The following is a 14,524-nucleotide window of genomic DNA, read 5'->3' on the forward strand; positions in this document are numbered from 1 at the left end:
CCGCCGCCGCCGCCGCCGCTGCCGCCCCGGGGGGCTGCTCCCCGCTTGCAGGATTTACAGGCCGCGGAGCACGCCAATGGGAGCTCCAAATGGTCGGGGACTCCGGCACTTTAAGAGGCTTTTCTCCGGGAAACACCCGGCCCCTCCGAGCGCCTTATGAATGGAAATACTCCTCCCCCGGTCGAGCCCATTTTCCCCATTTCACCAGGAGCCGCAGCCCGCTCTCTCCTTTCGGTCTCCCCCGCCCAAAGCCTGGCGGGCAAGCTCCAGGAGGGGACGGACAGGAAGCCTTGGGCCGCCTATTAAATCCCACCCATTTCTCCGGGGGCGATTTCCTAAACCTTCCGGGACCGAATTCTGCAATTCGATGTGCGTTTTGTCCGAATGGTAGCGACACGGGCCTAAGGGAGGGGGAAAACGAGGGGGTGGGGGGGTGGGGGGTATGCGCTCTTTTCCTCGCAACATCGCTGGCGGAGCGAGGGAGCTCCCACGACACAGATTTTGGGGCAAAGCCTTGCCATCTGGACAGCACCATGTCCACCAAAGCGGAGCAGTGTAAGTAGCAGCCGGCCCGGCGATCCGGCCCGGCCCTCCCTCCGGCTGGGCGCGAGCTATCTTATCGCAGCTGCGGTGTTTTTGCAGGGCTGCCGGGTAGAGAACCTGGCGTCGTGCTGGTGCGGGGGGTGGGGGCTGAGGTTGGGGGCGGGTGAGGTTGGGGGGAGGTGGTGGGGGGTGCTGGCGGCGCAGGTTGGGGGGTGATGGAGAGGGTGGTTGGGAATGGCAACGCGGCCGCTGTCCGTGGTGCTGAAAACAACGCTCCCGGAGCAGAGCTGGAGGATGCGGTGTCTCTCTCTCTGCTCCTGGGGTGGGGTGGGGGGGGCCCGGCTATGGAGCATTTGGGGGGTCCGCAAGGAGCCTGGAGGATTGCAATAAAAAAAACGGGGGGTCATTGACTGTCGGGGTCGGAGGTGACGGTGGGGGGCGGGTGGGGAAAAGGGGGCCTCGTAGCTGTCAGATAAACATTTTTCGGTCTCTGTGGTCCGAGTGGGGGCAGGGGGGGCAGTGGCACATCAGGGGCGGGGAACTGTCAGTTGCCACCCCAGCCTGCCCATGCCTTCTGAGCATGCCCAGTTGCTCGGCGCCGGAGCCATCGGGGAGTTTGGAGTCTGCAGTTTCGACTTGGGTTGGAGCGGCTAAGGCCGAGGCGAGGCGAGGCGAGGCGAGGAAGGGGGGAGGGCGCCGGGCACCAGGCAGAATTCAGGATGCCGGCTGAGAAGCAACTTGGAATGTCAAAGGCAAATGGGTCCCCCAACCCCCAAGACATACTCCCCAGCCTGGGGATCAGAGCCCGTGTGGGTACTTGCTTGCAAGAAAGTAAAAGGGGTGCTGGGCTCAAGGAGTCCATGGTTCTGATGGTGGTGGTGATGATGATGATGATTTTGTACAGAGGCTTCTTTGGTAAGGCAGCCTGCAAATCCCTAAGCAGGTGGGTTTTAGAGGTGCTGCTGCCTACTGCGTGTGTGGACTGGAGTCAACCTTGTAACTCCTGGTGGGAAAGGGAAGTTTCTCCCCTGCTCCTCACCACCCTCCCAGCCTCTTTCTCTCTCTTGCAGTGCGCATTTAGGGGCCCTTTGCTAGGTTCTCGGTAGGCGCAATGATGCGAAAACCCTTTCCTGAGTAAACTTGAGGGATTTAAGAACGTACACTTCTGATTGAATTAAAGGTATTTTTTTTTTAATTGTGCAATGAGTTTGGATTTTTTTTTTAAACAGTATCCCAGAAACATACTCATCTAGTTGACTCCTGTTTCTTTCAAGGTAATACACATTCACGTTGGTCATGCCGCCTGCTTTCCAAGTCCTTGGAAGTCTTCTTGGCCATGATTATTATTAAAGCCATTTTGTGAGACGCAGCAGCAGACTTTTGGGGGAGGATTTTGTTGCTATCTGATGAAATGCACCATATCGTTCGCTACCAGAGGAAATGAGATGGACAAGGGAATCAGAATTCCCAGTTTGCTGGTTCCTTAGAAGTCTGCCAAGCCCACCTGCTGCCCAGCATGTGAACTCTTTGCAATGTCTTTTATTTTCTTCAATCTTGAACACCCAAGTTTGAGTTCTAGTTTTTGCCATTGATTATTTGACCTTGGGCAAGATAATTGGCTTCTTTGAACTTTGTCATCTGCAACCAGGGCTCACAGTGCTGATGGGATGGCTGGATGTGATCATGATGGAGACCAGCAAAGCTTGAGGAGTGAGTCTAGCGCCTAACAAGTACTCACTAGCCAATGGTTCAGATTCCTACAATTATCCCTCACTTCAACCCATCTCTTTCACATTGCCTGAAAGTTATTTTGATTTTCTCCCCCACTTGCTTTCAGAAGTTGATATTTGCTTCTTTCTGCAGTGGTTTTTCAAGGGGGAAGGGAGAAACCATAGATGCATGGTTTTGAGTAATAATGTCGTTAAAATGAGTATAGAAAGTACCACATGAAGATATTATGCCCTTGAACGTTTCTTTACAGTGTGGCTGGTTAAAAAAAAAAAAAAAACAAAAAAAAAACCACACAAAAACCTTACCACCTGCCATGAGATTTCATAGCTCCATGTTACATAAGTAGTTTCAGGTTAAAGGCAGTGAGCATTGCTTTTTCCTTTGTTTTCCTTGTTATCATTTGTGATCAGCTGGGTGCTTTGTATTGTTCCCCCCCCCCCCCCACAGTTCAATGCCAGACTATATGAAATCTCCATATGGACTTGGTAGTGTAGTGTGAGCAGTGGCTATATTAGCATTGTTTATAAAACAATGCTCCTTTCCATTTGCAGATGATAGAAAGGACATTGTGTTGGGAGTCTGAGCATGTGGATCCGAGTTTTGCATGCCCTTCTGATTAACTGTGAGACACTGGGCAATTAAGTTAATGATTCGGTGCTTTGGAGTCTCCATCTTATCGGGAGACAGACTAGAAGTAGCTATCTTTGTTTATTCTTCAGGGTTTTGGAGGGCAAAGGAGGTAACTGGGAGCAGGCTGAGAAAAAGATCAAGATGCTTTAAGGGATGTTTTTCGAGAGTGAAGGGAGGTTAAAAATCTCATTCTCTCCTTTCTTCCATGTACAGGAATGCCTGACACTGTAGTGCACATTCTATTCCTGAAAATAGAACACACTTGAATAGTCGCTATGCATGAAAGGTGAATGCTTTTTGGTTAAAAGCAAGTCACAGACCCACAGGATTTTATCCTTGGGTTCAGATAGAGTATGGCTGGGAAGGGAGGAGACTCAAGAGAAGAGAAGAGAGGACCACACAGGTTTTCTCTTCTACTAGCCCTGGAAACCCACCAAGAGAGAGTTTGTTTCACCTTTGCAGTCAAGAGTGTGCCTAGCACCACCGGAGAGAAGCAGGCTTAAGAAAAGTATTTCTATGAAATCTTCTCCTGAGCCCTCTGGGATGTAGATGAAGCTTTTTACTGTACAGGAAGTGGACATAGTTTGGTTGAAGCTGCAAGAGGAAGTTACTTGCATTTCAACCCAAGTATATTAGGTGACTTACCTTGTACATGGAAAGTATCAAAGATGCATTTTTAGGTTGCAACATGTTCATTTTGCAAATACGTTATCGGATGGAAGAGAGACAAGTTTGAGTTAAGATAGAGGTTGGAGCTTGTTCTTTTACATATTCCCTTTGTTTCCTGTGGTTTGTGCCAAATATCTTAACAGAAAAGCAAGACCATTGCATTTTCTTAGTGATGGTATAAGAGTTAAGGGTGTGTTATTTTTTTTGTTTTAAATCAATTTTATTATGCTTTTTAAAATTCCAAGTGCTTTTTTTTTCTTATCTCCCTGACCCCAAGTGCTTCTTTTTCTGAAGAAGTACATAGGAGTGAAAATGTGTCTGTAGCGAAGATAGAATCTGGAATGATACAAGTGAAAAATTTGCGTGGAATTTTAGAGAGTAGAAAGGAGACTTAGCTCTTCTCAGCTTTCAAGACTTAAAATTGACCAGTTGGGGAGACTCAAGGTGAGGTCTTTCGAAGAACTTGTTTCTGATAACAGCAGAAGTTAAAATTGGGCTTATAGGACCAGGTCTGCTGCCTGATTCAGAGAGGAAGCTTGGTGCTGCTTCTTGCAATCTCCAGGACCTTGGCTGTTAATCCTCTCTGAGCCTTCACTGGCTTATCTATAAAATGGGGAGTCATATCTGTGAGGATACAATAAGGTCATCCATCAAATTGCTCATCAGAGTTGTGGCACACAAGGAAGAGTTAATAAATATTAAATTCTCATCATCAAGTAGAAAATCCCATACTGGCTACTAAAATGAGGGCAGTGATCAAGTTTGGATCTAGCTCCTTTAGAGCACAACAGAAAAAAAATGTAGGCACACTGTAATGGGCTATGGCCATTGGATTGTTTTGTTTGGGGGCCGTGCTCAGGGCTTACTCCTGGTTCTATGCTCTGAAATTACTCCTGGAGTAATTACTCAGGAGCCTGTTTGTGGTGCTGGGCATTGAATCGGGATAGGCTGTCTTCAGATATCTCCCCACTGTACTAGCTCTTCGGGCCCTGTATTGTTTTTCATTTTCTTTTTCCCTGTCTTCTGGTCTCCCCTGTAATCATCCGCTTTATCTGTTTCTGTGGAAGAGGTTTCTGATGGCCATTCTGTGAGCTGATTTATCTAGAAAGTCTTGGCAGGTACTTTAAGTAGAACATTTCTTTTTCTTTTTGAAGGTTAAGAAATAAATTCTTAATAATAAATTAGAATTTAATTCACTTTAAGTAGTTGGGTTCAGGTCTCTCCCCAATGCCCACGCTTCTCCTTTACCTTTGTCTGATGTCACTCATCCTGTTCCAACCTTGGTATCTCGTCTGACTTGAAGGTTCCATCTTTCGCCATCTGCCACCTCCAATATCCAATGACCTGGTCTTGTCTATACATCGTTCTCTATTCAAGGTACTTTTCCTAGTCAGAAATCTTGTTGCTGAGTCTCTCTCATATTATGCCCCAGCAGTTCCCTATCAGATGTTCTATCCTGGCCTTTCCTTAAGTCTCCTGCCAGGGACACGCTAGTATTGAGAGAGGCTCCTATGCTTGGTACCTTGTTATTGTCTGGTCCACTGAGTTTGGCCCAAATCCAGTCAGCCTCAGCTCAGGTGTTCAGGGTCCATTGCCTTCCCTTGCAGAAAGAATTTCAGGAGGAGTTGAGTGAAGCTAGATCCTTTGTGTGAAGGAAATTTACTTAGGATGACATGAGGGGAGACTGGGGCCAGGGTGATAGCACAGCAGTAACACATTTGCCCTGCACACGGCCAACCTGGGATGGACTCGGGTTTGATCCCTGGTATTCCATATGGTCCCCTGAGCCTTCCAAGAGCGACTTCTGAGTGCAGAGCCAGGAGTAACCCTTGAGTGCCACTGGATGTGGCCCAAAAACTGGAAAGAAAAAAAAAAGAATGCGAGATTAGAGAAAGAGAGGACCATGTATTCAGGAGAGAATGCGGGCTTCCCTGTTGTGGAAGGAAGCAGAGAGAGAGAGAGAGAAAGAGAGAAAGACATGCTCAAGGGAGAAGACAGACTTCTCAATGGCAGAGGCAAGCAGCAAGAGAAAGAACTACGTGTTCCAGAGAGAACGGGCTCGAAAGAACAAAGCCAGTAGAACATTTTTTGAGGCCTGAACTGCTCCGCCATGATCTTTTATAGTATGATAGCAGAATTTCTTTTGGGGAGCACACCCAGCGGTGCTCAGGGCTGAACTCCTGGCTCAGTAATGAGAAATTACTCCTGGCGTTGCCCAGGGGACCAAGCAGGATGCCAGGGATTGAAGCCAGGTGGGCCATGAGTAAGACAAGTGCAGTGACCTGTCATCTGTACTATCATTCTGGCCCTAATATTGTGTATTTTATAGAAGTTGGTGACCATAGATGGCTTGTATAACTCTCCATCAAAAACGGTTGTCAAATTTGGAAATTAACCTGCTGAGAGTTTGGGAAGAAGCTCAGAATAATGTGGAATTTCTGAGTGTTTTGTTTATGGGTCTCTTTAGACCTGTTTCCTTTCCATGACTCCTGTTCTACTGGCTGCACTCCCAATCTCATGCTATTGTTCCCATTTATATGATTTTTTTTCACCTACTTGAATTATCCTAGACCCTGTGTTTCCCTATTGGGAAATACCAAAACAATCCGTTGTAAGACTGTGAATCTGTTCTTCGTTGTTTGTTTTTATTTTGGGGGTAATGCTTAGGCCTTACTTTGGTTCTATGCTCAGGACCACTTTTGGTGGAGCTTGGGGATCAAACTGGGTTGGCTCACACAAAGCAAGTGCTTGATTTGCTGCACTATCTCTCTGGCCATGTATATGCTATTTTTATTTATTGATATTTTGAGGGCTCACATGTGGCAATGCTCAGGGCTTACTCCTGGCTCTGAGCTCAAGGATTTTACTCCTGAAAGGAATTGAAGGACTATATGTAAAACCAGGAGTCAAACCCAGGTAGATTACATGCAAAGCAAACAACCTACTTGCTATATTATTGCTCTGTCCACCATATATGCTACTTTAATGCATTTATGCTATTCAAGATATTTATCTCAATAACTAAAAATATTTTCATTTTTATTTTTCAAACAAAAACCAACACAATTTTTAAGAATATAGATAGTGGGCCAGAGTGATAGCACAGTGGGTAGGACATTTACCTTACATGTGGCCAACCTGGGTTGTATCCCCGACATCCCATTTAGTTCCCAGAGCCTGCCAGGAGTAATTTCTGAGCACAGAGCCAGGAATAATGCCTGAGTGCCACCAGTGTGGCTGAGAAACCAAAAACAACCCCCCCCTGCAGATAGTTAGCATAATTATTTGAAGTTGAATTTGTCTTTCTGTCTTTTGTGTACTTGGCATATAATATGTATATATGTGTGTATTTGTATGTTTCTGAGTTCAATAAAATCCCTCATACACAGTTTGTGTTCTGCCACTGAGTTGCCTCTATGGTCCCCATGTGTATTTAAGGGCCATGTGAGGAGAAGAAATCAACAAACATTTGATTTTTTTTTAATTTAAAGCATTGTGATTTACAAAGCTACAAATCTATTTATAGCTGTGTTTTAGACATACCATGTTTCAGCACCAATCCCACCACCATTGTCAACCTCCTCCTCCAGTGTTTCCAGAATCTGTCCCATACCACCCCCTTCCCTCCCCCCCACCCCAAGCTGCCATTATAACAGGCACGATTTTGGTTGTTAAATTTTGGGTTTCTTGATTTCATTGTTGTTGACTCCTTTGGCTTGGATACTTAGTTCTGTCCTTTCTTTATTTTGGGGGGGGGGGCACATTTGGTATCACTCAGGGATTACTCCTGGCTCTAAGCTCAGAAATCCCTCCTGACAGGCTCAGGGGACCATATGGGATGCCAAGGATTGAACCCAGGTCTGTCCTGGGTAGGCAGTGAGCAAGGCAAACACTGCTATTGCTCTGGCCAGAGTTCTGTTCTATTCTTTCTTTTTTTTTTTTCTGGGTCACACCCTGCAGCACTCAGGGGTTCCTCCTGGCTCTATGCTCAGAAATTGCCCCTGGCAGGCACAGGGGACCATATGGAATGCCGGGATTCGAACCACGGTTCTTCTGCATGAAAGGCAAATGCCTTACCTCCATGCTATCTCTCTGGCCCCATTTCTGTTCTTTCTTAACACCACCAATGCACCTGAGTCCCCTTGGCCCAACAGATAATTTATTTTATGCACACTATATTGTGGTCATATAAATAAGATGGAAAAGTACATCTCCTTGGAATAGCCTTATAATTTATAGTTGTTTAGAAATATGTGAATATCATTGCTAACTTCTTATAGAGGAATTGAATTTTTCTATAAATGCAGAATTAGGGAATAGCTATTAACCATGGTTGTAGTAGCAAAAAAAAAAAAATGTCAAAACAAACAAGCCCAGCAGATGTTATTTTTAGTCTTGTCTTATATGTTTTCTCTGTAACCTTTGATAGTAATTGCTACATTCCTTATTTAAACTCTTCTTTTTATGGTCATAATCACTCATTTTGTGGGGGGATATTTCTATGACTTGGTTCTTTCATGGTGATAGCTACACTGATTTTTTGGAGGGAGCTATTCCTCTTACCTTTAAAAATAAAGTTTTGCTTGGGGCCTGAGTGATATCCCAGGGGGGAGGATTGTGTCTCACCCGGGTTCTATCCTGAGCATCTTTTACGGTCCCCTGAGCCTGCCAGGTGTGATTTCTGAACATCTAGCCAAAAGTAACTTCTGAGACCCACTGAATGTGGACCCAAAACAAACAAATGAAAAGGATTTGCGACTCTCTCTCTCTCTCTCTCTCTCTCTCTCTCTCTCTCTCTCTCTCTCTCTCTCTCCCTCTCCCCCCCATTTCCTCCTCACCCTCTCTCTTTCTCTCTCCCTCCCTCTCAACACCCCCAAGGCTAGGCTTTTGCTCTCATTCACCTTCATGGGAATGACACCCAAATACAATTTTCTCGCAAATGGCTGATCCATGACCAAAGGTGGTTGGTTCGAATCCCAGTGTCCCATATGGTCCCCAGTGCCTGCCAGGAGCTATTTCTGAGCAGATAGCCAGGAGTAACCCCTGAGCAATGCCGGGTGTTACCCAAAAACCAAATTTTCTCATTTCAACGTATCTTTTGAACTCCAGGTCTGAATTTCTATCCAGTCATTGAAGGGACACTTTAAGCTCATTGTTTTATGCTCTGTATTTACACCATTTATAGGACTTATTTTGTTAAGTGGGGCCACTATTTATCAATTCATTCAAGAAAAATAAGACAACCTGAAAACAAACAAACAAACAAACAAAAAACATCAAGGGAGTATCCCTAACCCACTCACTCTGAACCATTAGTATTTAATTGATCCTAAATCCTGTTGATTCAAACCCATGCAGTTCTAGCTTTATTACAACTCTTTGCTCTTTTCATATTACTCATTGGTTCAATTCCTCCAATGCACCATGTTCTTTTTTTTTTTTCCCCTTAAAATGCTTCCTTTCCCTCCATGGCCTCTTCTTTGACACTCTAATGCCTACTTATTGTTCAGTATTTATCTTGTCAGCCCCGCTTGATTGGCCCTCTTCCCCCGTGTTCCCCACTTGTGTGCTTGCATTGTATTGCAATAATTAGTTTCTTGTTAGTCGCCCTCATTTGTGTGTAGATTGTATTATATTCATCTCTGTGTCTGCAGCATGCAAAACCATTGTTTAGTGCACTGTGTTGGCACAAAAAGGGTTTCTTGAATAAGTGAAAATGATTGAGGGTGAATGAAAGGTCTTTTGTAAACCAGGATTCTATAATCAATGTTTTGGATATCATTAATTTCACTTATTTTTTTGGTTAATACTTGTTTTTTTCATGTAGTTGACCCATGCTTTTCACAGGGAATTACAGATAAAAATAGTTGTCAAAAATACTCACAATGTATTTTGTTCAACCAAATGTAAAATAACTGTGTATCAGGTTGTACTTTTCCTGAATGTTCATTGTACTTTGAGTTTTTCTCACTTTAGGTAAGATTTTCTATTGCTCTGGTGAGCATACTGGCCCCTAATTGGGAGGCAATCTTAGCACACATCTGACTGTTATACTTATGGGGAAAGTGACAGTACGTATTGAGGTCAGGGACCTTTCAGGTTCTAATGTGACTTGGATTCTTTGAGAATACATTTGTTCAAGTTTTATATATTGATTACACAACCAATAGAAGAGCTTTAAATTGAGATTTTTGTTTTGCAGTTTTATGATGTTGAAAATTTACATGTATGTATTTTATATGGAAATATGGGTAGTTGCAACACATTCAGACACATAAAGAATGAAAGCAAATGAGAATTTTGTTTGTTTTTGAACCACACCCAGCAGTGTTCAGGAGTTACTCCTGGTTCTCCACTCAGAAATTACTCCAGGCAGCCTCTGAGGACCATATGGGATGCTGAAAATTGAATAACAACCCAGGTTAGCTGCATGCAGTTGGCTAACCCAGGTTAGCTATTCTCTGTGCTATCTCCCTGACCCTAAATGAGATTTCTTAACTGCACCAAAGGTCATGTTCAACCAAAAAAAATTTTTGGGGTGTGTGTGTGTTTGCTTTTGAGAACATGCCCAGCTGTGCTCAGGGCTTAGTCTTGATTTTATGCTCAAGATCACCTCTGGTAGTGCTCACTTTGTGGTACTGGGGATAGAACCAGGTGTGGCCACATGCAAGGCAAGGACCTTAACCTGCTCCAGTCTCCTAAGTGTGTTCCCATTAATGAGTTAGTTTCCTAGTGTGGGAGACGCAACCATTTAGAAATTATTGTTTTTTTTTCAATCCACATATTTTATTTCTGTCCCATTTTATTTCATTTTGTAAATTTTAAGAATACCACTAAAACATCATTCTTCTTTAATATTTCATGTTGGATTAAAATCAGATTAAATTTAGCACTTAGAGCATATAATATTTTTTCTCAGAGACTTGGTTCTGAAATGAAAGAAATGGGAAGAACATGTGTCCATGAATACACATAAGTATGTATTCATACTTATGGATAAATGATTATTTTTATTTATTTTAATTTAAAAATTAAATTTAATGTTTTCTTTTTGGGGGGCACACTTGATGGTGCTCAGGGATTACTCTGACTCTGTGCTCAGGGATCATTCCTCGTAAGCTTGGGGGACCATATGGGGTGTCAGGGAGTGAAACCAAGTCAACCACCCTACCCTCTGTACTATAGTTCCAGTCCTTGCTATTTTTAGTTTCAATTAAATGAGCTGGGCAAGAGTGATAAGAATGATATATAGCACAGTGGCTAAAGTGCTTGTCTTGCATGTGACCAACTTGGGTTTGATCTCTGGCATCCGATATTGGTACCCTGAGCCTGCCAGGAGTGATTCCTCAGTTCTGAACCAGTAATAATTTCTGAGCATCACCACATGTGGCCCCAAAACCAAAAAACCAAACCAAACAAACAAAAAAATAAATGAGCTTATTTCTGAAGTTGAAATGGATAACTCAGGCTAGAAAGAGAATTGCAATCTCTTAAAGGAGAGACAGGAGAGAGGAGAGAGAGAGAGAGAGAGAGAGACGAGAGAGAGAGAAGAGAGGAGAGAGAGAGAGAGAGAGAGAGAGAGAGAGAGAGAGAGAGAGAGAGAGAGAGAGAGAGAGAGAGAGAGAGAGAGAGAGAGAGAGAGAGAGAAGAAAAACATTTGTGGGGCCGGCGCGCTAACTTAGGATAAGATAGGCCGAGGTTCGATCCCTAGGCGTCCCATATGGTCCTCCAAGCCAGGAGCGACTTCTGAGCGCATAGCCAGGAGTAACCTCTGAGTGTCACCGAGTGTGGCCCCCAAAAAAGAAAAACATTTGTCATAGAGGAGGATGGAGAGAAACTGGGAATATTAGTGGCAGGAAATATGCACTGGTGAAGGGTGTTATATATTGTTTGACTGAAGTTCAGTCATGAACAATTTTATAACTGTGGGAAAAAAACCTTGTAACCATGATGTTTAAATAAAGAAATTTGAAAAAATAAAAAGGGAAATAGTTTAGGAGGTAAGGTGATTGCCCTTATTCAATACCCCGGCACTGCATATGGTTCCCTGGGTACTGCTGGGTGTGACGTAAAAATTAAATGATAAGTGGAATAAAAAATCAATTTAACATAAAAACTATGTATATTAATTTTAAGTTCTCTAGGATGGAGCATTTAAATACATATATCTTGTGCTACTACCTGTGTTAAGTATTTTCATATATGTAGTTTAAATCTCATCACATTGTTTCAGAATGAGTTGTTATGTTAGTACTCTGGCTTTATGGCTAACTGTTCTTTCAATATTTCTCTTTCTCTTTAGTCTTTTTTTGTTTTTGTTTTTTTGGGTCACACCCGGCACCACTCAGGGGTTACTCCTAGATCCAGGCTCAGAAATCGCTCCTGGCAGGCTTGGGGGACCATATGGGATGCTGGGATTCGAACCAATGACCTTCGGCATGAAAGGCAAACATGCTATCTTACATGCTATCTCTCCGGTCCTCTCTCTTTAGTCTTACCATCATCTTTTTGGTTATGAAATTGATAATCTCTTTATTATAACAGTCATTAATTTAATCTCCCTGTGTTCATATTTCCAAATTAAGTCATTTTTATAGAGACTTGAGGGGTTTGACTTGAACATATCTTTTTTGGGAGCTACAATTCAACTCACTATTACACTTAGTCAACTATTACATTTTATCTTATAAGTGTCATTTCATTGGGAGGCCTGATTTTATCTTTTTTTGGGGGGGGGTCACACCTGGCGGTGCTCAGGGGTTACTCCTGGCTCAGTGCTCAGAAATTGCTCCTGGCAGGCTCGGGGGTCTATATGGGATGCTGGGAATCGAGCGACATTGTCTGGCCTGCAGTTGGCTGCATGCAAGGCAAATGCCCTACTGCTGTGCTATCTCTCTGGTCCCTGATTTTAGCATTCTTTATATTAGCCATTTTTCCTTTAGTTTTGTACCAGCTATGAACATAATATGTATTCCTATAGGATATGCCCAAAATGAAAATTTTGAGTTCAAAGAAATGCAGGATGCTGTAATGTGCTGTTAATTTGCCTCAAGGTGATTTTGAAGCAATGACCAATAATGTTTCATTTTGATTTTGGGCCATATTCAGTGTTGCTATTGTATGGTTAAAGGACCATACAATTCTGGGGCTCTTGCATGCAAAGTATGCATTCCATTGTCTTCCTGGCCATCAAAATATATTTTTTTATTTTTTTCATCAAAATTTTTGGTTTGTTTTTGGGCCACACTCAGCAGTGCTCAGGGGTTACTCCTGACTCCATACTCAGGAACTACTCTCCAAGCAGTGCTTGCGGAACTATATGGAATGCTGGAGATCCAAACCTAGGTCGACCACATGTTAGCCAACTGTACAACTTACTGAACTATTGCTCTAGTCCCATTTCAAAACATTTGGGATGACAGTTATATGAACTTCAAATTTATCCTATTGTGTTAGCACCTAGGTTATATGTTATTAGCTTATTAACTTGCCTACTCACTTTTTTTTTTTTTTTTGATATTTATTGGGTTTCTACATTGTATCAGACTCTGTAATAGGCTCTGGAGGAATTGATAGTTGAACATCCAAGGGGACCACACTTTTGCTGAGAAGTGTATAATCTATGTTCTACTTTCCCCTCAAGCAACCTGGTTTCCAAAGAATATGCAATCAAAGTAACATGTTCTTAGACAACCAATATTTTGCATCTTGTGGCCATGCTTGCTTTTTTAGAAAATTTGATGCTAAAAGATTTGTAGAGAATTTTGTTAGAGACAATTTTGCCTTTTTTGTTTTGTTTCATTTTTAGGCCACACCTGGTGAAACTCAGGGGCTATGTGCTCAGAAATTGCTCCTGGCTTGGGATGCTGGGAATCAAACCAAGTTCGTCCTGGACCAGCCACATGCAAGGCAAATGCCCTACTGCTGCGCTATCACTCTGGCCCAGTTTTGCTTTTTTTTTTTTTTTTTAATCTATTTCCCCTGTCTATTTTTCTTCTCTCTTTCAAACTTATTTTATAATCAAGTTGAATAGTACCAGGAAAAAAGCCTAATGTTAGTTTCATGAGCATCATATAAAATTTGTAAAATACTGTCCTTAGGGAGAACTAGAATATTGAGGACGTCGAGTCTTAAAAGGAACTTGGTATGTCTTTCCGTGTGTTTGAATAGTTTTCTTCTTTTCCTGGATGCTATTGGGCTTTTTTATTTATGCTTATTATTTGATAATAAAATAATTTTACATTTTATTTATTTTTTTCCTTTGGAAACAGGCAATATTGGAGATTAAAACCCATATCTGAAATGTGCTTCATTGTGTTATTTACCCAACCTTTCTATTACATTTTTTTCCCACTACAAATGGGGTGTTTTCTCTATTTTTTTGCTGTTAGTTTTATGTTACATATGCATGCTATTTATAACCTTACCTAATATTGTCTTTCCATCTTATGGGGTTTTGAGGTAGATAATTATATTATCTGCAAATAGAAAAGTTTCATCTCTTCTATTCCTCCTCCTCTTCTTCTTCCTCCTCTTTCTCCTCCTCCTCTTTCTCCTTTTAATTTTCTTTTAAATTTTGGACCACAACTATCTGCTCAGGGCTTTCTCTGGACCCGGTGCTCATGAATCATTTCTGGTGGTGGTTGGCAGACCATATTGAGTATTTGGGATCAAACCCCATCAGCTACAAGCATAGAAACCACTTTACCAGGGCCTGAAAGATAGCATGGAGGTAGGGCATTTGCCTTGCATGCAAAAGGACAGTGGTTCGAATCCCGGCATCCCATATGATCCTCTGAGTCTGCCAGGAGTGATTTTTGAGCCTAGAGCCAGGAGTAACCCCTGAACGCTGCCAAGAGTAACCCAAAACAAAACAAAACAACAACGTTAACTGCTATACTATCTTTTTGGTTCCAAGTCTTCTGTTTTAAAATGCGTCTGCTTCCCTAAT

General features: G+C 42.8%; 1 protein-coding gene across 1 annotated transcript in view; it reads left to right on the forward strand.

The window, feature by feature from the left end:
- The first annotated feature begins 463 nt into the window (after nt 1-463).
- UNC79 (unc-79 homolog, NALCN channel complex subunit) overlaps nt 464-14,524 on the forward strand; it is a 307,457-nt gene continuing 293,396 nt past the window's right edge. Inside the window, exon 1 of the mRNA XM_049769769.1 lies at nt 464-555. Coding sequence (XP_049625726.1) covers nt 534-555 — 22 coding nt within the window. The 5' untranslated portion in view covers nt 464-533. The remainder of the gene's footprint in view (nt 556-14,524) is intronic.

Source organism: Suncus etruscus, chromosome 3 (assembly GCF_024139225.1).
Source record: "Suncus etruscus isolate mSunEtr1 chromosome 3, mSunEtr1.pri.cur, whole genome shotgun sequence".
Classification (NCBI taxonomy): domain Eukaryota; kingdom Metazoa; phylum Chordata; class Mammalia; order Eulipotyphla; family Soricidae; genus Suncus; species Suncus etruscus.